Source organism: Raphanus sativus, chromosome 5 (genome assembly GCF_000801105.2).
Source record: "Raphanus sativus cultivar WK10039 chromosome 5, ASM80110v3, whole genome shotgun sequence".
Classification (NCBI taxonomy): Eukaryota; Viridiplantae; Streptophyta; class Magnoliopsida; order Brassicales; family Brassicaceae; genus Raphanus; species Raphanus sativus.
The window spans coordinates 12,157,067-12,178,896 of NC_079515.1; the positions used below are offsets into that span (position 1 = coordinate 12,157,067).

At 32.8% G+C, this 21,830-nt stretch overlaps 1 protein-coding gene across 1 annotated transcript; it reads left to right on the plus strand.

Annotated features, from left to right (window-relative positions):
• Nucleotides 1-8,359: 8,359 nt before the first annotated feature.
• Nucleotides 8,360-9,768, plus strand: LOC130494849 (uncharacterized). Its single transcript, XM_056985664.1, has 2 exons — nt 8,360-8,834; nt 9,050-9,768. The coding sequence occupies exons 1-2, from the start codon at nt 8,360-8,362 to the stop codon at nt 9,766-9,768; spliced, it is 1,194 nt and encodes a 397-aa protein (XP_056841644.1).
• Nucleotides 9,769-21,830: the final 12,062 nt, after the last annotated feature.

Genomic DNA, 21,830 nt, shown 5'->3' on the forward strand with positions numbered 1-21,830 from the left:
TATAGCTGATAAATAGTTTGCCAGCTTATACATTTTTTTAATTATTGGTTTGTTTTTGATGACAAATGGATTGATACTTGGTATGGGTAGATACGTTGTTTGTTAAATGATTTGTTATCTGATACATGATTTGTTATGCAATATATGTTTTGTTAGGTGGCACATATTTTGATATCGATGAATGATTAAGATGAAGATTTAAGAATTTGAAAATGGTGTCAATGACATGGGTGAGGGAATTAAAAGAATGGGAAAGAGAGTGTACCAATGTATCAATGTGTATCAGTGTGCATTACTATCTTAACAAATTATATGAAGAAAACATATACTAAACAATATATCAATTAACAAACCATACAATGAACAATGTATATACTTACAAAACATGTATCAACTAACAAATTATGTATCTATAACAAACAAGGTTATTTCACTAGTGTAGTTTCTAACATTTAAGTTAACCACTATCAATTAATTTAACATTAATATTAAAAGTTAGAGCCAACTACAGATTTCGAAATGTTGAGATCTTGCAATCAATGTAATTTATCAACAACTAAATTTTATTGTTTTCTATCTAATAATTTTTTTTCAAAAACATGACTGATTAGGTACTTGATAACATGGTCATTATCCTCTAACTTTTGTGTTTGCTGTTACAATATTTGTTAGCGATCAGATCATTCATGTCAGTGAAAATTGTCATAAAATTCAATTTAGTTGTGGATATATGTTTATATATTATAATGTTCTAAACAGCTATATTTATTGTTGAAAAAATAAAAATATCGATTGATAGAAAAAATAAAGATCTTGATTGTTAAAAAAAAAGACATCTATAAGAAGACATCAGCACTAAGCATAATTAATTGTGAATTTAAAAAGATATGCAAATGAGTTAGAATTTTCTTAGAATCAAATTTTTGTTATCTTTTGTTGAAAAAGGGTGCTTGAGTCTAATAATAGTTTTGTTAAAAATATCAGTTTATTTCCATAGGGAAACATGATTAATTACATATTGTTTCTATTTGCTTCAATGGAGAGATTGGATTGAACCCAAATGCTTTAATAGCCAAACTAGATTCTGAAAAATAGTTTTGAAAGGGCATGTATATTTTTTATTTTACTTTTTTGAAAAAAAATAATTTTTATATTTTAATATAATTCAAAAATTAATCTTGATTATATATATATATATAAATTACTGTTAGTTAATTATTAAAAAGTGTGGATTATAAATAATTAGACCACAAATTTATCAATTGGACATGATTTTATTTTAACAGAATAAATATAACGAAAACATGATATGTAACTACGTGATAGTGTCCTTTTATTGTAGTTGAAATGAAGTATTAACTTCAGTCTAAAATAAGTAAAATGAATATGGTTGTGACTAATAAGCTTAAGGAATAGTTCCTGAAATTTTAAAAGCTAGAAGCAAGGAAAATGAATTGGCCACATTTTAAAAGGAAAAACATAGAAAAAAAGAAGAAGATACAGACCAGATATGATCAAATGAGCATCCACTTTGTGGGGCCCTTTAGTTTTTTATATAGCATGTATGTATATATTAAATATAGAAATGTATATTTAAAAATAAACAAAATTAACTATAGAAATGATAATAAAATATAACTTAGTTTTATAATACTATAATTAAAATAAATAGACTATTATCTTTATGTCAATTATATTTATTAGATAAATTTTTTATTTTTCAGTTATATTTTTTATTTTATTTTAGTTGTCATTATAGAGTAAATTTGTTTCATTTTTCGTTCCAAAATAAATGTTATTTTATAATTTTAATGCTAAGTTGATTAGTTTTATATGCTACACAATTCTTTATATTTTCAGTCTATTTTCATTGGTTGAAATGTGATTATTTTATAGATAAAAATGTTTTTAGTTAAGAAATATACATAAATAAATGTTTCTTAAAATTTGTATACGCAAATCTAAAACGATAGTTAAAATGAAACAAAAGTAATAACTATACTACGTTTAATCAACTAATCATGGATTCTGAAATCCAAACCGATATATAAACAACATAGTATAAAGGAAAAAATGATGTAATATTATTTTTAAAATGACTAGTATAATAATAAAAAATTAAAAAATAATTTTATTTTTAGTTGGAATAGGACCCCCGAAAACTGAGGACCGGTTCTAGTTGAAGGAAGTTGGACAATTGCCTCTACCACCAGACTAATGAGAACTTTTGGCCGGAATTAACTGAAAAAGAAAAGGCTGGAAGCCTCAGCTTCCTCCGCTTTATACCACCAGACTAATGACAAGAAGAGAAGGATAAGTCTTTTTTTTGTAACACAGAGAAAGATAAGTCATAGTTTTTTTTTTTGAGAAATTGGCTATTTAACTTGAAAGAAATAAAATGGTGCATTCCTTTTCAGGATAAATCACATTTGCAAATCCATACTACAAACTTTTCTCTAATCTCAAAACACTTTGCTTCTCTTTCATATACTTTTCTTCCAAACTTTTTTAAAAATTATTTTTAACACTGAATCTCTATTTATTCCAAACTTGACTCAATCTTATATTATCATTATGTTCTCTTTTTAGTCATCAAATAAATATTTTCTTTTTGGCATTCTGCTTTATGTAATTCTATTAAGAGTCCAAACCCATTCTTCTATTTTTCAGACAAATCTGATCTGTAATTTTATTTTTGAGTTGATCATGTTAGTATTAACAGTTATAAAATTTGGTGATTTTTTTTGTTACTGTATTCAATTTTTCAATCCACCTTAGTTGTTCTTATATTCTTAAACACCTCCAATGGGAGGTTTCCATGAGAATATTTCACAATATATATAAGAAATAACAAATCAAGGAGAGAGAGAGAGAGAGAGAGAGAGAGAGAGAGAGAGAGAGAGAGAGAGAGAGAGAGAGAGAGAGAGAGAGAGAGAGAGAGAGAGAGAGAGAGAGAGAGAGAGAGAGAGAGAGAGAGAGAGAGAGAGAGAGAGAGAGAGAGAGAGAGAGAGAGAGAGAGAGAGAGAGAGAGAGAGAGAGAGAGAGAGAGGAGAGAGAGAGAGAGAGAGAGAGAGAGAGACTTAGACTACATTTGTCGTTCAAATATTCAATATACTCCCCCCGTTTCAAATTAATACATATTTTAGATTTTCACACTTTTTGATAAAACATATTACTCCCTCTGCTTCAAAAGATGCATATTCTAGAGAAAAAAAATTGTTTCAAAAAGATAAATTTTTTAATATTTCCAATATAATTTTTGTTAGGTAATAATGCAAAATTGTAAACTCAAAAATATTAATTGCAATTTGTAAAATCTTATTGGTTTAAAAATATAGGAAATATAAAATTACTGATAATTATGCATTTATAACTGTTGTTAAAAAATGCATTTATAACTAAGTTATAACATGTTCTATTAAAAAATGCGAAAATTTTTAAAATACATTTTTTTGAAGCAGAGAGAGTAAAACTTTTTTTTTTTTGCTAAAAAAGGGTTAAACCCGGGTCAATTAATGACACAGACCTAACCCCCGGGTGGGAAGTGCAGCCCACGGATAGACCCTCTCCTGGGTATTCAAATGGATCGTAAGCATGAATCCATATCCGCGTGACCATGTGTGGAGTTAGTAATCTCGCATTAGAGGGGAGTTGAACCCTGGCCTGGACCATCAGGGCACTCCTCCTTTAGTGGAGACCACTAGACCACCACAACGTGGTTTGAGAGAATAAAACTTAGTTATAAATGCATAGTTTTTGTTATTTTAGATTTCCTATACTTTTAAATCAATATAACTTTAAAAATGCAGTTAATGGTTTTGAACTTCACAATTTTCCATTATTAGTTGACAAAAATTACATTGAAAATATAAAAAATGTATATTTTAAAACAAATTTTCTTTAGAATAATGCATATTTTTAAAACGTAGGGAATTAGGGAATACTCTTCTGCATTTAACAGTTTAATTAATTAGTTAAGTTTTAAATATCAGTAATTTTTATTGTTTGAAATATCCTTAAAATATCTAATGGTTGGACATGTTGTTATCTGTAATCTCTCACTGAACTCTCATAATTAAAATAAATGAAAATAAATAGAAAATAGAAAAAAGGAAATGAGAAGAGTTTCTGGTATATAAAAATTGTAGATACCCAAAATATACATATCTCTCAACTATTAGTTCAACCATTTTTAAAAAATTAAAAATTAGTATTGTACTCTTTAATATATATATATATATATATATATATATATATATATCTTATAGTTTCTACCACTATTGACGCTCTCGTTTAGCCCTTAAATTCAACAAATCAGTGGCGTTTATGTGATTCCATTAGCTGACCTTATTATACCTAAAAATTTAATGATTATAGGAAAAAATTGTAATCTATATTCACTGATAGATACGTTTTTTTTTTCGTAAACTTCACTGATAGATACGTACAAAGGAGAATCAATGAGCTCGTCAGATTACAAACTAGCTGCTGAGAAACTACGAAAAAAACATACTCCATTATAATGAGGGACTTGCATAAATTTATTGTAAAAAAAAACAAATCACTATAATGAGGGTTGACACTCAGGAAAACTTTTTAATCACAAATGATATTAATCACATATTTTGTTAGCAACTATAGTTTTTTTAAAACCGCATGACATCATGGATTACCACATAGCACATTGATTAATCAAACTATACTAAAAGGCAAATAACAAGCCCTCTTAGGCTGTCCACATCAGACTGGAAAATCAGCCACTAAAATTACAGGAATCATCCACGTCATTTATCATCTGCGATTTATTTATTGCACTGTTGATCTATCCCCTTTCTCTACATCTTTCCCGTCGTCTTTGCTTTAACCCTCATTTATGGCAGCGTTTTACCACCGAAACGACCCCACTCAGTATATATTGTTCCTCAAACAAACTGTGAAACCCAAATATCTGATAAATTCACTCCGAAATCAAACCAACGCCCCTTCCCATCAACCCTTGAAAATGTCGATTGTAGAAAATTGTGGATTACTGCTCTCTTTTTATCCTTGGAAACTGGAACAGCTCCGGCGATCGTAGAATACTTCCTCTTCCTCAAGGTTTGTTTTCTCTTTACGTCAATTGGAGCTACTATTATTTGTAGCTGCTGGAGCTATCGGACTCAGATAGGATCATTGAATTAGATTTTTTTTCTGTCTTCTTCGGTTCAGATCTTGAAAGGACTGATTTTTTTGGGAGGATCTATTTTGATTCCAGCTGATACCGCTCCAGAAGAACGAAACCTTAAACTCCTTTCAAAGAGAGACACATGTATGCCTTCATCACCTTTGTCTCTGTTTTTTTTTTCTTCATTGTATTTTATCTGTTCTGTGTTGATCCAATTTTAAAAGGTTTAAGCTCCAAGTAATAAAATAACCAAGCTTTACGTTCATCTTCAACCATTTGAGTTAGGATTGGATTTTTTTCCCTGTGCATTTTTTTTTAGGTTTAAGCATGTTGTTGTGGTTGCTCTTCAGAACTATCCTTTCATGTTCTCTCCCTGTGAGATGTTGGCTTTACTGAATCTTGAATAGAGAAGCTTTTATAGTAGCAAAAAATAATATCATTTTTGTCTTTTTGGCATCCCAACGCAGATAATCAGAAGCTAAATTTTCAGCCACGAGTACAGCGACCAGGCCTTCTTCTTCAGCGACAACCTTTGTGGCTCTGTCATCTTAGAAAACCATGTTTCTCAGTTTGTTTATACTACGTTTTCATTTTCATTTGTCAAAAAATATCTAAGGTGCAGCATCCACGTCTCTGTTTTTATTTATTCTTTTGTTCCTTTTGTTCTGTTATTTTGACTGAAAGTTTCAGAGCTCTTTCACTATTTTATGGTGTTGTTTTGAAAAACAGGTCTATGAAACCAGCGCTTCAAACTGCAGAGTGAACTATATTCAACGGTCTCTGTTGAGAAAGCCAACGATCAGCGGTAATAACATTCAATATCTATATTATTTAGAGATTCGATGTTACGCACATTTTGATGAGTTTGGCCATTTAAGTTAATTTTAATGGAGTACATTGTAGAAATTTTTGAGCTTTTGTTGGGATTCTGAGAAAGTTAAGGAGAAAACATATATAGCCAATCTGTGTTCTCTCTTTTAGTTTTTTTTTCTTGCAGATATCTTCATTGTGTTCATGGCAACCCACAAACAAGAAAGAGAGATAACATTTTTTTACAGAACGAGCACTCTCCACTTTTGATCTCTCTTACAGTACGAAGCGGCAAAAAAAAATTCACACCGTTAATAAAACATGTGGCGGATCTTCTGCAGAATAAAATAAAAACGGAACCATCTTGATGCGGCGCATCTTTGCCTAACGTCTGCATATTCATTTCGACGTTGGCTTAGCAGTGGTGGGAAGTTCTGTTTTAGTATATGGGTTTCAAGTTATCGTTTCGCTGCTGGAACATGATGTAAAGAGATATTGTCATCTTCTTATATCAAATCCATGAAAAGACTATCAGGATTTACTGTGTTATGGGTATTGTTATAGCTTTCAAGAAAATTATGAGATATTGTGTTCAAATGCATTTCAAAATAAGTGAAGAGATTCTAAGAACATGTGCAGTTCTCTTATTTGGCTTTGGGTACCATCTGATTCTAGGAGTTTGCTGCAAATAGCTGGCGGGAAAAAATGACTCTTAAATGTCAATTTTCATCAGTCATCAAACATCACTATAAGTGGCATTTCGTATAGATTTTGAAAATCCATTAGATTCTCTAATACCGTAAATAATAAGTTAGTAATGAAAAACTCAAAAATTATAAAACCAAAAACAAAGCTTGAAAGTGTGAACCAGTTGTTATTAACGATTTATTTTCATGGAATTCTGAATAATTTTATCTAATGTCCCTGAGGGATTCCAAAATATGAATGATGAATTGGATTATAGTTCAAATTTAAATTTTAAAAATGTTTTATTGCACTCATTTCAAATTCGACATAGACTTACATTTTTTTAGTATTGCCACAATATATGTATATATAATAAATACAAACATATTTGTCAATAACCCGGGCGTAGCCCGGAAGAGTCTCTAGTAAGTATAATACGTAGTAAATACTGATTAATTATAGTACATATATTTTAATTAGGTCAACTGACAATTATGAAAACTTAAAACTGTTTGCTAATTACGAAAAGCCATATTAGGCCTTGTTCTAAAATGCGGCGAGTTGGAGCTATTCCTCAACGATTATATGCTCTACGTCCAATAACTGTGTCAATCTGATTCGGATAAAAAAATCGGAGAAATTTTTTTGTGGGTTTATCTAATTCGAAATCAACCATGGCATCATGAATCTGTCATATTTTCTTGTTAATAACAAGGAAACAAAGGTTAATCGTCGTAAACATCTAAGAAAATTGAAGTATCATAATGAAAAATTTTCAGATCTCAGCAAAGCCTGCCCAAATAACAACTTTCCATTACCACACATCGACCGATTGGTCAAGGCGACGGCGGGGCAAAAGTTGCTTTCATTAATGGATGCCTTCTCTGACTACAATCAAATTTTGATGCATCCCGAAGACCAAGAAAAAACTAGTTTTGTTACCGAATGCGGCACGTACTACTACAAAGTGATGCCACTCGGACTAAAGAATGCCGGATCCATGTACCAACGACTGGTAAACAAAATGTTCTCCGAGCAGCTCGGCAAAACGATTGAAGTGTACACATATGACATGCTCGTGAAATCATCAAAAGCCATCGATCACGTTTCTCAACTCCGAGAATGCTTTGCCATCCTCAACAAATTCAAAATGAATATGAACCCAACAAAATGCACCTTCGGCGTGCCTTTAGAAGAATTTCTTGGATATCTCGTGACCAAAAGAGAAATCGAGGCGAATCCAAAACAATTCGCCGCGCTCATCAACACACCTCCGCCAAGGTCGGTCCGGGAAGTACAACGACTTATGGGCAAGATAGCGACCCTTAATCGTTTTATTTCAAGATCAATGGATAGATGTCTTCCATTCTACAAACTCTTAAAGGGGAACAAGAAATTCGAATAGAACAAAGAGTGTAACCTTGCCACAAAAGAGCTAAAAGCTTATATAAGCGAGCCTCCGTACTCTCGAAACCAATCGAAGGAGAAACTCTGTTATTATATGTTGCGACATCCAAGTCTGCGGTGAGCGGAGTACTGATCCGCGAAGAAGGCAGCGAGCAAAACCCGATATATTATGTCAGCATGTCGTTAATCGACGCCGAGACAAGATACCCCGTGATGGAGAAATTAGCACTAGCGGTAGTCACATCGGCTCAGAATATGAGACCTTACTTTCAGTGACACTCCGTAGTAGTAATGACGTCGCTGCGAACAATCCTCCATAGCCCCCGCCAATCGTGGCGGCTAACAAAGTGGGCAATTGAACTCAGCGAGTACGATATCAAATATAAACCCATAACGAGTTCGAAGGCCCAGGTACTCGCAGATTTTTTCATCGAGCTTTTCCCTAAAGAAGCCGATGGGGAATTCAAGACCGATAAATGGAAAATCCACGTCGATGGAGCATCCTCGAAACAGGGATCTGAAATTGGGATACAACTCGAATCCCCAGCAGGGGAAATAATTGAGAAATCATTGCATCTCAGATTCCACGTGTCAAATAATGAGGCCGAGTACGAATTATTGATAGCAGGACTTCGTCTCGCAGTAAGCATCAATGCGAAAAAAGTTAGCGCCTTTAGCGATTCACAGCTCGTTACGAGCCAATTCCACGGCGAATACGAAGCAAAAAAACGAAAGGATGTAAACCTATCTCGCCGTCTTACAAAAGGTCGTCCGCCAATTTGAGCACTTTGAACTAACAAGGATCCCGAGGGGAGAAAACACCTCAGCAAATGCTCTAGCGGTCCTAGTATCAACTTCAAACCCAACCGTCATAAGAATAATACCAGTCGAAGGAATAGAGAAGCCTAGCATTAATCTCTCCTGTAAAGAATCAAACTCTCAAAACACCGAACTCCCCCGTGTCAATGATATCATAACAAGGAGAAAGGGCTACCCAAGAAAATGAAGTAGAAGAGTTCGAGACATCGCAAGAAGAGGGGACTCACACCGAACCTAACGAAGAAGACGTCGTTAATTATGAAGAGTTTGCAAACGAGGACGATAACGTTCAATCTGTTAAAACTCAAACACAAAAGACCTCGGCGCTCCCAGCAGACGAGGCCGATCATAAAGCTAACCACGAAGCACATGAGGCTTTTCGGGTCAAACTTGAATCGAGACCCGATTGGAGGACACCAATATTAAACTATATCAAGAACAACGAGCTCCCGCCCGAACGATGGAAAGCTCGAAAACTGAAAGCCGAAGCTCGCGTTACTGCATTCTGGGAGAATAATTATACATACGAAGTTTGGGTGAACCATATTTTCACAATATTGAGACAAACACATAGCGGATCGTGCGGCAGTCACTCCGGTGGTAGGTCGTTCACAATTAGAATCAAGAAACATGGGTACTTCTGGTCCACTATCGCGAGCGACAGCGAACAATTCGAACTTAGATGTGATAAATGCCAACTGCATGCACCTTTTATTCACCAACCCACACAGAAGATGTCATATGTCTCTTCACCATACCCATTCATGAAGTGGTCCATGGATATAGTAGGACCATTAGTCTCGTCGGGCTCGGCCAAACTACTATTCCTCCTAGTTCTAACAAACTACTTCACCAAGTGGGTAGAGGCCGAAGCATACTAAAAGATCACCGCCACAACGATAAAAAACTTTATCTGGAAGAATATTATATGCTGCTATGGTCTTCCATACAAAATAATAACAGACAATGGTCCGTAATTTATCTCTAAGATTCTCACCAATTTCTGCAACAAATAGAAAATAAAGCTAAAAACCGCAAGCCTCCGATATCTAAAATGTAATGATCACGCCAAAACAGCAAATAAAACAATCGTAAACAACTTAAAAAAGAGGCTCAACCTCAGAAAGAAAAGATGGCGGGAAGAGTTACATGTTATACTCTGGGCCTGTCGAATAACGTCTCATACATCAACCCAAGAAACTCCCTTCTCCATTTCCTATGGCGTCGAGGCCGTCATTCCAGCAGAAATCGAAGTACCAACCAAAGAAGGGTAACATGTCCAGAAAATATCGATCTCAACAGAGAAATTCTGATCGATCGACTCGACATGATTGAAGAACAACGGGAGAAGGCAGCAGTACGCATACAAATTTATCAGCAAGCCGGTTCTCAATACTATGACCCCAAAATAAGAGATTGATCGTTCTCCATTGGCGACCTAGTCCTGCGAAAGGTATTCGACGGCACAAGAGAACCTAGAGTTGGAAAGCTAGGAACGAAATGGGAAGGGCCATACAAAATTACGAAAATAGTACGTTTTGGAGTCTACGAGTTAGAAAAATATAAAACCGGACGACCATAAATGAGACCAAGGAAGGCTTACAAACTGAAAAAATACTCCATATAGGAAAATCTCAATACTCGACCTCGAAAGATCGAACATCGAGCTGGGGGACCAACAACTATCGTATGGTGAACTAAAAACAAAAAAAAAATCAAAGAACTACGAAAGGCTTGATCCCTCGAAGAGGGTATTTAGGCAGCTCAATGACGAGCACAGTCTAAACAACAACTTACGTCCTTCGGCCACAAATCGGCCCGCGATGGAGATACCTGATCAGTCTCTGTCCTTCGCTCAAACATATCAAAGGACAAATTATATATCAATCTGTTCTCCAAAAAAGATTGCAAAGGTATTTACCCAGATAATCCATTGAAAAATATATATGTCTTCAACATCAACACCAAAAGAGAAAAACAAAATAAAAACTACTAAACAACAAACACATAATTCTTTACGAATCGACCTGGTCACCAATATCATCAAGAGCTTGATTAATCGAGTCATTAGATATCAGGGGAAGATCGATACAGCCAAGAGAAGGATCCAACACCCACCATAATCGACCTCACACTCGATCTCCTTACGATGGAGACGCTTCAGCTCATCATCTATCTCGAACCCGCCGTCCTTGTACTCAGATAGAGCCTCAATGCGTGCCCTCACTTCCTGCAACATGATTTCTGCCGCCTTTTCCTCTCTCTCTTCTTGGATAACAAGGCTCGTACGGTATCCAGAACTTTACCATATTCTTTAGCAAGAGATCGCCGAGCTTAATGACGCTCCCTTCGTATGACCACGTCGCGTCATTCGGGCATCCTCTTGCACTTCTCCCCCATCGCCTCGAGGTCACGCTGAACCACAATCATTTCCTGCTCTGCAAGACTTTACTTTCTTTTCAATCCCTCGATCTCATTAGTACATTGCAGACCCGTAACACGAGCGGCCTCTTGCTCAGCACGAAGTTGGTGAATAGCCACCAGATGGTTCGCGATCTCCTCTCTATCCGGGAAATCAGCTAGACGTCTCTCCATCTGAGCAACATAGTCATTGCTCGCCTCCATAGCCTACCCAAGAAAGACATCAAGAAAATAACAAGTGAGATCGGGTTTCCCTCGATCTATGCATGGATTCCGAAATACGACAAGAAAACGCTTACCCTGGCATTCGCAACAGCCATTCGAGTGTATGCCTCACGACCCGCCATCTTATCCAAATCAGGCAGAGCGCACTCCTTTTAATGGATTTTATGGCACATAGCCGCCAGGTTCTCTGGGTCTTCAGAGATTGGGATGTCCTTATCGTCCGAAAATGCTAAGGAAGAAGGATTTCCATCCCGAAAAGTCCCTCCCATGGGCTGCCTCCTGGAAGTTCCTTCCCCAGAATCTCGAACTAGGAAAGGAATCCTCAGCCAAGCCGAACTTGAGCTGTCTGAAAGGACCGCTTCTATGAAATTCCTTCAGACGTTAAGTTGCCATAAATCCAGGCGACTGAATTTGCGATCTCAAACGGAAAACCGGCCCCTGTCGAGTCTCCCGAGTGTTTTCCAAAGGCTCAGCCTAAGGAGATGCATTAGGGCTCCCTGACGAAGCCTCTCGTTCCTTAATCCCTGCAAAGGCGTAAACACACATATGATCCACAGAAGCAAATGCAAAAAGGCGGGAATCGGAGAAACTAACTCTTACTTTGAAGAGCTTGTTTCGGCGACACCGGAGTCACCAGTTGGATCAGAAGAGCTCGATTCCGGCCCGAAGTCATAGGCGTAGCACCAAAAAGACCTACATGGAGGAATGGATTAAAACGATAGAACCCAATAAGGCCCAATAAGATATGGGAAAATAAACATATGCCAACATCATCATTCCATTCCCGAGGAGGCTTGGTTCACTTTGAAAACGAAGAACTTTTCTCTCCATCGATCGTCCCCACTAGGAATGCCGTCTACAACTGTGCGACCCGCATGAGGGGAAAGGAGCACCGTGCCCGGAAAAACAAAATTTCGTTTTAGAATACAAAGCTTCTTCAGCTCGTTCAAACCAAATTTGAGACCTTCTTCTCTGGCTCGAACCCACAGAGTCAAGTAGTATCACCAGAAATTTGGGCACATCTAGGTAAAGGTCATCCCCAGCTCTGCAAGGGCTTCAAGTAGGAAAGACAGGATCGGAAACAACAGAAGACCATCTTGAAATGTAACATGTAAGCCCCACAGAATCCAGACCTTACATTTTCAGGAGTCTCTCCAGGCTCGGGAAGAGATATTTTGACCTCATAACCGACTCCCCAGAGCTCATAAATCTCATCGATGCTATCACCATTAAGGATCGTAGGAAGATGCGGACTCAATTTTTTGTTCGCCATCAGAAAGTCGAGAGTGAGAGTAAAAGGAGGAGGAGAAGAAGAGAGAAAACGTCGAAATAAGTTACTGGGAAAGAGCTTAAAAATGAAGACGACGAAGTTTTACGGTCGAAAATGGTTCCCAAAGAGCCGTAATGATGATCAATCCACGTACGACAAATCCAAACCACACGATCTGCAAGTGGCCGACAGGTCGCGTCAAATTAGGGCACGTGGTGCCCCATTTCTCGAAGCCTCCGATTAACGATGTGAAAGGAGATCAAGTTTCTATCCTTTAGATGCTCAAATATCACTAAAAGGGCTGGGGTACAAATGTTGGACCCAAAAATGACCACATAGTAGATGGGCCGAAGGCCCAAACCCATCAGAAAATTCGGACTCGACAAAAGGGGGACGATCACAGATCTTCAGGCCAAACTAAAACGGGCCAAAACAGGAGGATAAACAAAGAAAGGCCCTCAACATAAAGAACCCATAACTCGGTCTCGACGTTCTTGGGAAGTAAGGAGGAAATTCTGAAGATCGAGGAAGTAGCTGAGAAGATCGAGGAGTCGGGTCACTATAAGAAGAAAACCAAGTCAAAAGGAAGAGACACGTGAAAAACTCTAGAGAGAGAACTCGCAATACACTTCGACCTCGTCGAGCTCGCCTTAGATCTCCTTTTAGTTCGATGTCAACTGTAGTTCTCGATCTCATTTATTTATTGTATTCAACCTTCACAAATCAATAAAGTCCATTTTCGTCAACTGGAATCTGTTTAAATCGTTGTGTTTTAAGGATATTATTGCCTACATCCTTTTTCTTTCCAGTTTCACATATCAAACACTATCAAATACTTAGGATGTCATGTCAAAAATTTGTCTCTTGTGAGCGTGACACATGTCTAGGCCGATTAAACTCTGAGTTTCATTTTTAATCTGCAGCGTGATGAACTTTTGTTGGGTATTTACGTGTCTGGGCTGTAACTTAGATTTTCCTCTCTCCTGAGAATTACAAGTCATCAAAGTCCACAACAAACTTTGGCACCGTTACAGAAGTTGATGATATTCAAAGATCGTCATTAAAGCTTTAATTAACACATCTCTCCACTACTCACTCAATCTCTCACACAGTACCCCTTTTTTCTTCCATGAACTAATCTAAAGCTATATATATGTTAGTTTCTCTGGGTAAATTTCATTCGTTATCATTTTATCTCTAAAAATTTATCAATCATAATCATCATGTACAAAAGTCCATGTCTCTTTGCAATATTAACCTCCATTTAAAGAGGTCTTCTCTTGGAAAATACCTTAGTATATCTGCCACCGATTCGAATTACATGCCAAAGTGTTTGTGCTCTGTGCTATGCACCTTGTATCAGACCACCGATTAGAAAATGAGTGTCAGAATCTTAGCTTCGTCAAACAAGTGTGGTAACACTAACGTATTTGGTGAATTCACTATAACGGTTTAAGTTACTTGACGGAGAATATGGTTAATATAAACTGTCGTCTTTTCATATATGCACCGTCATTGGTTCTGCCACGACCTAGCCACTTCTACGTAATCTATAATCAATGTTAGAATAAATAGGAATCTAGGTGTCTCGAAATTGGCTTTTTTCGTTTTTTGCGTTTAGGAATTATGTTTTGGTTATGTGTGTGTACATCATGATGACATCAGCGGACCCGTACTCTCAGTATGTTTTCTTAACATTCCATTTTGGCCCGGATATTTTAACCTGGACACGAAGACCCGACCCGGAACCGACCCATATATACCCAAACCGAAACCGATCCAAACGTTTAGAAATATCTATTGGGTCCAATTTTTTTTTACTCGAATAGACCCGTACCCGAAAAGAACCGACCCGAATAGAGCTGGACCCGAAAGAACTGACCCGAATAGACCCGACCCGACAAGAACCGATTCATACCCGATTTAAGAACATGAATATCCAAAACTATGTTTTATTATGTTCTATTTTTTATATTTTATTTTATGATTTAGTTGAAATATATCTTTATTAACAATCTTTGTTATTATTTTTGTAACATTTTCAAGTAATATGAAATTTTAAATGTAAAATTCAAATTTTTTTCTTTTAATTTTTAATAAATTATTTTAAGTTATTTTGTAAGATTTTAGATATACATGACATTTGACTAAATTTGATGAAATTTGTGTGTTTTAGATCTTAAATACCTGAACCCGATCCGGACCCGATATGGACCCAAAAAATTATGGATATTTTATAAGTATTTTAATTATAGATCCGACCCGGACCTGAGAAGAACCGATCCGGACCTGGACCGAAAATTTAGAAGTACATGTTGGGTCCAAATATTTAGGACCCGAAAAACCTAGACCCGAAAGGAACCGACCCGAACCTGACCCGAAAACCCGAACGTCCATGCCGAATTCCATTGTATATGAACTTTATAAGAAAATGTTGGCTTTTTGAACTTTCTCAACTCTATATTTTCCACTTTTGGTATGTCTGACCGAAACTTTTCATTCGAGTTTAAACAATGAGAGATACTCAAATACACCAAGTACATGTGTCATTAATGGTTCTTTTTTAATATTGATGATGATGCAGCTTATGTTGAACACCCCTTATACGTAGAAAAATGAAGGGAAAACACTCATTTTATACCCAACATATCGCGATATGTTCAATTCATACTGACTTATATGACTGTGCCAAAACATACCTAAACTTATATGGTCATTGCCAAAACATACTCGACTGATAATTTTTTGGCGAAATCATACACCAGTCGCCATATCAGCTGCCATGTCATTTACTTTTGCTCGCGTGGATGCAACGTTAGCTAATTTGCTGACGAAGATGCCGTGTGTTTAATATTTTTTGAAAAACTAAATAGTCCTTTTATATAAAAAAATTAGAAAATGTAAAATTTTATAATTTTTTATTATTTATTAAAATTGACAAAAAAATAAATAATTAATTAAATTTTAATCTTATATAAAAAATATATTTGTACTTTTTTCTCTCTCCTTTCTCTCTCATTGAACAGAGGAAGAAGAAGCCGCTGGTTTGAGCTCCGACGACCGGCGCGTGGTTGCTCCGTTAGCACCACCGCCGGTCCAGTTCTCTTTAATTTCTCTTTGATTGTAGGCTGTGTGTTTTTTAGGTTTGGTTGTGTGGAACTGAGCAAGTGGATTTAAGTTGTTCTAGTGGAAACCTAGGTCTAGATCTTCAGACCGGATCTTGGAGTGGTGGTGGTGGCAGGCCCGTCTTAACCAAATTAGTAGCCTTAGGCGAAACACGAAGAATGGTCCCTTCTATAAAAAAAAATTTCCTTGTTTAGAAAAAAAAAACAATTCTAAAGATGAAAGGATTTCTCTAAAGATCAATGAATAGAATATAATTTTTGGTTTGTGTTTTGTGTTGCTAACGAGTAACGACTCATCGCTTCGGTTTGAGGGCTTTTTTTTTTTCTTTTGTCAATCTGATAGTTGGTAATGATGAGCGTACAGATATTGGAATGACAATACTAATGAGAATGAAGATCATATGGACCTTTTTAATAATTTTACAAATTAAATTGGACCTTTAAAATAACACTAAAAATGATATTGGACCTATGGACCCATGGCAACTGCCCATGTTGCCATGATCAAGAGCCGGGACTGGGTGGTGGTCGGTGGTAGCTTGCTCGAAGCCTTCTTCCGGCTTTGTTCTGGCTTCCTTCTCCCGTCCTTGTCTTCCTCTCTTGTGGTCTTTGCGTCTGTTTTGTGCGTTTCGTTTTTTGGTTCTCGTGGTGGATCCATCGTGGTAGGCAGGTTGTGCTTCCTTGTTGCCTTCGGTTGCGACGGTCGAATTCCGTTCGGTGTGGTGAATTTCCCGGCTCGTGGTTCAAGGATTGGGGGCTTTGTCCCTTTGCACCTTTCCGTGGAGGCTTGTGAGGTAAACTGGTTCCTCTTCCTCCTGGGTGGTTCTCTGTTGGTTCCTGTGGCTCGTCAGGGTTTGTTCCGGAGCTGTTGAAAAAAGGATAAGAGTCTTCCCCTAATAAGTTTGTTTGTGGTGTGCGCTTATCTCCTTCCTCCTACCGCTTTTGATCCATTTGCTTGGCCTTTGTTTGATGGTTATAGGTTTTCATTGGTCTGCCTTATAATCCTTGTTTGTTCAGATTTTCTTTTGGCTCCAGAGAATTCAAGTAATTCTGCTGGCTCTTGACTCCAGAGAATTTAGATTTCTGCTGGCTATGTGTATGAAATATGTATCTCATCTGGGAATCTATCAATGAAAATCATCTTTTAGTGTGAAAAAAAATAAATAAAAGATATATTTGTAAATATTTCGATCATATCACAAACCGTCTTTAGAAGAGTTATATATGTGTTGTAATGATTCAAATCAAATGCTAGTGTTGCAGACAAGATTAATCATGGTTGTGTTAATCTAAAATTTTTAAATGTAAATAACATACCCATTTTTTTATTATATAAAGTTTGGTTCTTCAATAAATTTTTAAGATTGTGACATGTGTCAAAAGTATGTTACAACTCTCCCTTTTAAAGATTTAAAAGAGATTAAGAAAAAGAAAATTCTCATTACAAAATAGTCTTTTAAAGTTATATTTTAGGATTTGGAATTTTTAAGAAAAGGAAATTTACAAAATTACCATTTTTAGTATTTTACACTATATATTGTTAAAATATTTTATAGTAATTTCATTTTTTAAATTCTAAACAAAAAATAATTTTAAAAAGCTATTTTAAATTAATTATTTCTTTGTTAATTTGTTTTAAAGACAATTGTGACATGTGTAAAAAATGATACAACTCTCTTTTGTTAATGATTTAAAAGAGATTTAGAAAATTAATTTTTCATTAAAAAATAGTCTTCTATGGTTCTTTTTAGGATTTTAAAAAAAAAATACTATTATATACAATTACATATTGTTAAAACGATTGATAGTAATTTCTTTTTCTAAGTTTAAACAAAAAAACAATTGTAAAAATCTATTTGACAGTAATTACTTTTTAAAAAGTTTTAATAATTTTGTTTTTAGAGATAATAAAGTAAGATAATTACAAAAGATAATTATTAACTTTTAAGAAAAAATATTTAAAACGAATCATAAAATCCAACAAGTACAATAAATTATTTAATAAAAATCATGAATAAAAACTAAATAGTAAATAATAATATTCCTTTTTCAAAGCCTAAACAAAAGAAAATTGGAAATGTACTCTTATTATTTTCTTATAATTAACTAAGTTTCTTTTTAATATATAATTGTATAATTTGTATGTTAAGCAATTATGACAAAAAGCTACAAATATTTCACATCTACATATGTAGGTTTAAGTTTTCATACATTAGTTTTACAAAACAAAATAGTATTAACGTGAAAGATATTGCATGAGGTACTTTAAATTTCTTGATAAAATTCAATTTTTATTATCATTATTACATCTTATGACGCTAACATAATTTTTTAAATTATGAGTTTGTTGTCGTACATGAATATGTGTGAATGTGATGAAAATGTGTTTGTACATATAAAAAAAAATTAACATAATTTTTCGTTTTCTAAAAACTAAGTTATGTTTATAATAATCTTAAATTAAAACTAATTATTAAATAATTAAGTTTCTTTTTAAATTATAGATAAAAATATAAAAGTAATTTTATTTTATTATAAATAAGTAACTTTAAATATTTAATAATTTTGTGTTAAAAAAAAACAAAAATAACTTCAAATATTCACTTGATATCATTGTGAATGTGTCAACTAAAAATAGATGATGAATGTGTCAATAAAATTCTTCCATCACTTTAAAATTGTAAAACTATAAGTGATACTGAAAAAATGAATTTTGAAAATAATAATTATTTTAAAATTGTAAAAAAAATTATTTATTAATACGTAAGTGATATATAAGTGATATATTTTTTATATATGTAAGAATAATAAACTTAAACCCTAAACCCTACCTCATCTCTCAACTCTAAACCTTAAGTCTGGATTAGTTAACCCTATTTTTTGGTCGATGTTAATTCTATGGTTATAAATGTTTTTCCCTCTTTAAAAATGAAAAAGTAAAATTAGATAGTGTAAACATGAAAAGTAATAGTACGAATGTGGTATTTTGACAATTTTCCTATTTACTTTAGAAACTGGAAACCTTACATGCTAATGTATTCATGGCTCCATAAAATATCTTATATCAAAAATATGAATATTTGATAGTTTTTAGTTTTATGTTAGTAAAGAGATGAAAATTACGAAAGAAAAGAAGATAGAGAAAAAGATAATTTAGTAAATGAATTACTCTAACTTGCACAAAAAAAAAATTTGCACAAAAAAAAGAATTACTCTAACAAAATTCAGAATAAAAATGTGTATTAAAAAAACTAGAGTATATAGAAAAATAATATTCTAATTAGAAAAACTAAACTATTATTAATTAAAATATTTTACAAATATTTTTCTTAAGGACTTTTAAAATATAATTTATCTTTAAAATTACTACTAAATAATTTTTAAATTAATTTTTAGTGTCGTAGTATATATATTTTTAATCATAAAATATTCTAAAAAATGTCACAATATTAAAAAGAAAAATATTATCAAATATTATTTTTAAAAAATTTAAAAATGGAAAATTACTATTAAACAATATTTTATTATTAATTATTAACAAAAAGCGGTTCTTATCTTATATATATATATAATTATTTATTTATGAGATAGTTTAACGTTTATCACATTTTTAAATATATAATTGTCATGTGTCACAATTTTGTTAACTATTAACTTTGAATAACTAAACTCAATATTGTCTTTTATAATAAGATTTCATTAAGATTTTAGAAAAATAAAATTAGTATTAAATTAATTATTTTTCAAATCTGTTTTTATTGAAAAAGAGAAATTTCTACAAATTACTATTAAATAATTTTAACTTTTTAACATTAAATAATTTTTTAAATAATGTTTTTCAAAATTTGGGTTTTTTATTTTCTTGATACATATATTTTTAATCATTACATATTTAAACACATGTCACAATACTAGAAAAAATTACTATCAAATAATATTTTGTAGTTATTTTTGGTTAGGATTTTAAAAATGGAAAATTACTATTAAATAATAATAATAATTACTTTTAACAAAATTTGTTTTGGTCATTATCTTAGTATATATACTTTAATTATGAGATATATTAACACAAGTCATATTTTTAAATATATAATTGTCATGTGTTGCTATCATATTAATTATCAACTTTGAAGAATCAAACAACTTTTAAGAAAAATATTAACCAAAAAAAATTATAAAATCCAACAAGTACAATAAATTATTTAATAAAAATCATGAATAAAAACTATCTATTTAAATAAATAAATAAATAAATAAATAAATAAAATTCATCTATGTGACATGTTTATAAAATACAAATTTTAATTTGAACTTATGTATTAAAATAATGAATTTTAAAATAAATCTTACACAACATATGAAAATCAATCATACAATTATAATAAATGATTATTATTTTATGTTATTTATTGAATTAAAACATCAAACAAAACTCATTGCAACGCAACGGGCTCATATCTAGTGATTAATAAAGTGTAACAAGACTGCAACACTAATATTGGCTTTGAATCATTAAAACACATATATAACTCTAATAAAGACGGTTTATGATAGGATCGAAATATTTACGAATAGATCTCTTGTATAAGATTAAAATTTAATTAATTAATTAATTTCTGTTAATTTAACTGAATAGTTAAATTTATGAAATTTTACATTTTCTAAAAATTTATTTCTATTAAATGACTATTTAGTTTTTGAAAAAATAGTACACATAGTATCCTCGTGAGTAAAATTAGCTGATGTAGCATCAATGCGAACAAAAATAAATGATGTGGCAGCTGATGTGGCGACTGTGTATGATTTCTCCAAAAAATTATAAGTCAGATATGTTTTTACACCGTCATATAAATTTAGATATATTTTGGCACGACCATATAAGTCTGGTATGAACTGAGCATATCGCGATATGTTAGGTATGAAATAACGGTTTTCCTGAAAAATGAAAGAAAAAAAGATACTGAGAATCACAGATTATGCTCTTTTTTTTCTTGTGTGATCACTAGCTTTGTTGAAATTTGAGATTATTTTAGTAGCAACTAGCAACTATAGAAAATATATTATTTTCGTACATAACCAGCTACTAAGAGCAAAAGTATATTCATAACCACAATAGATATTATAATATATGAATGTGGGTTAACCTCTCTACTCATGTGAACCTCATCAAAATAAGTTATCTAAAAGTTTGACACTATAATTTTTTAAAATGTATTAAACACTATATTCATTATCATCTTATTCTATTAACTGAAATTATTAATAAAATGTTTAATAACCCAAAAGTTTTTTTTAATCAATAGTTTAATTACAATCTAACCAAAAAAAAAATCCATCAATGTAAAATTATTTTAGCACACAATATATAGTATCATTTAAAATACACTTCAGAAAAAGAATAAAAAATATTTTTAATTGATATTGTGTCTACACATTTTATCAAATACAAATAAAAAAACGTAAAGCTTATGAAATGATTCCACCATTTCACGTATCCTAAGATTAGAAAATAAAACATAAAGGAAAATATAACTAAATAGTAATACATAATAGATTAAAAAAAGTTTCTACAAAAACAAGATCACAATAAAAATTAATAGATAATAAAATCAAAAATAATTGTTAGGAAAAAGAATAAAGAACAAAAATAAGAAAATAAGTATAAAACAAAAATAAATAATTTTTATATAAAAGACATATGTTATTTAATTCTAACTAAATAAATCTAGAATGTATTTTAAAATTTATTTCAAGAATTCTAAAAAAAAACATAGATCCACAACTTTGTAAAAATAAAAATATAGAGTTATATAGTTGAATAAAAGACACACGATATAAAATAATGTAAGAGAATGAATAAAACTAGATAACTTAAAATTAAACAAATAAATCAACAATTTTT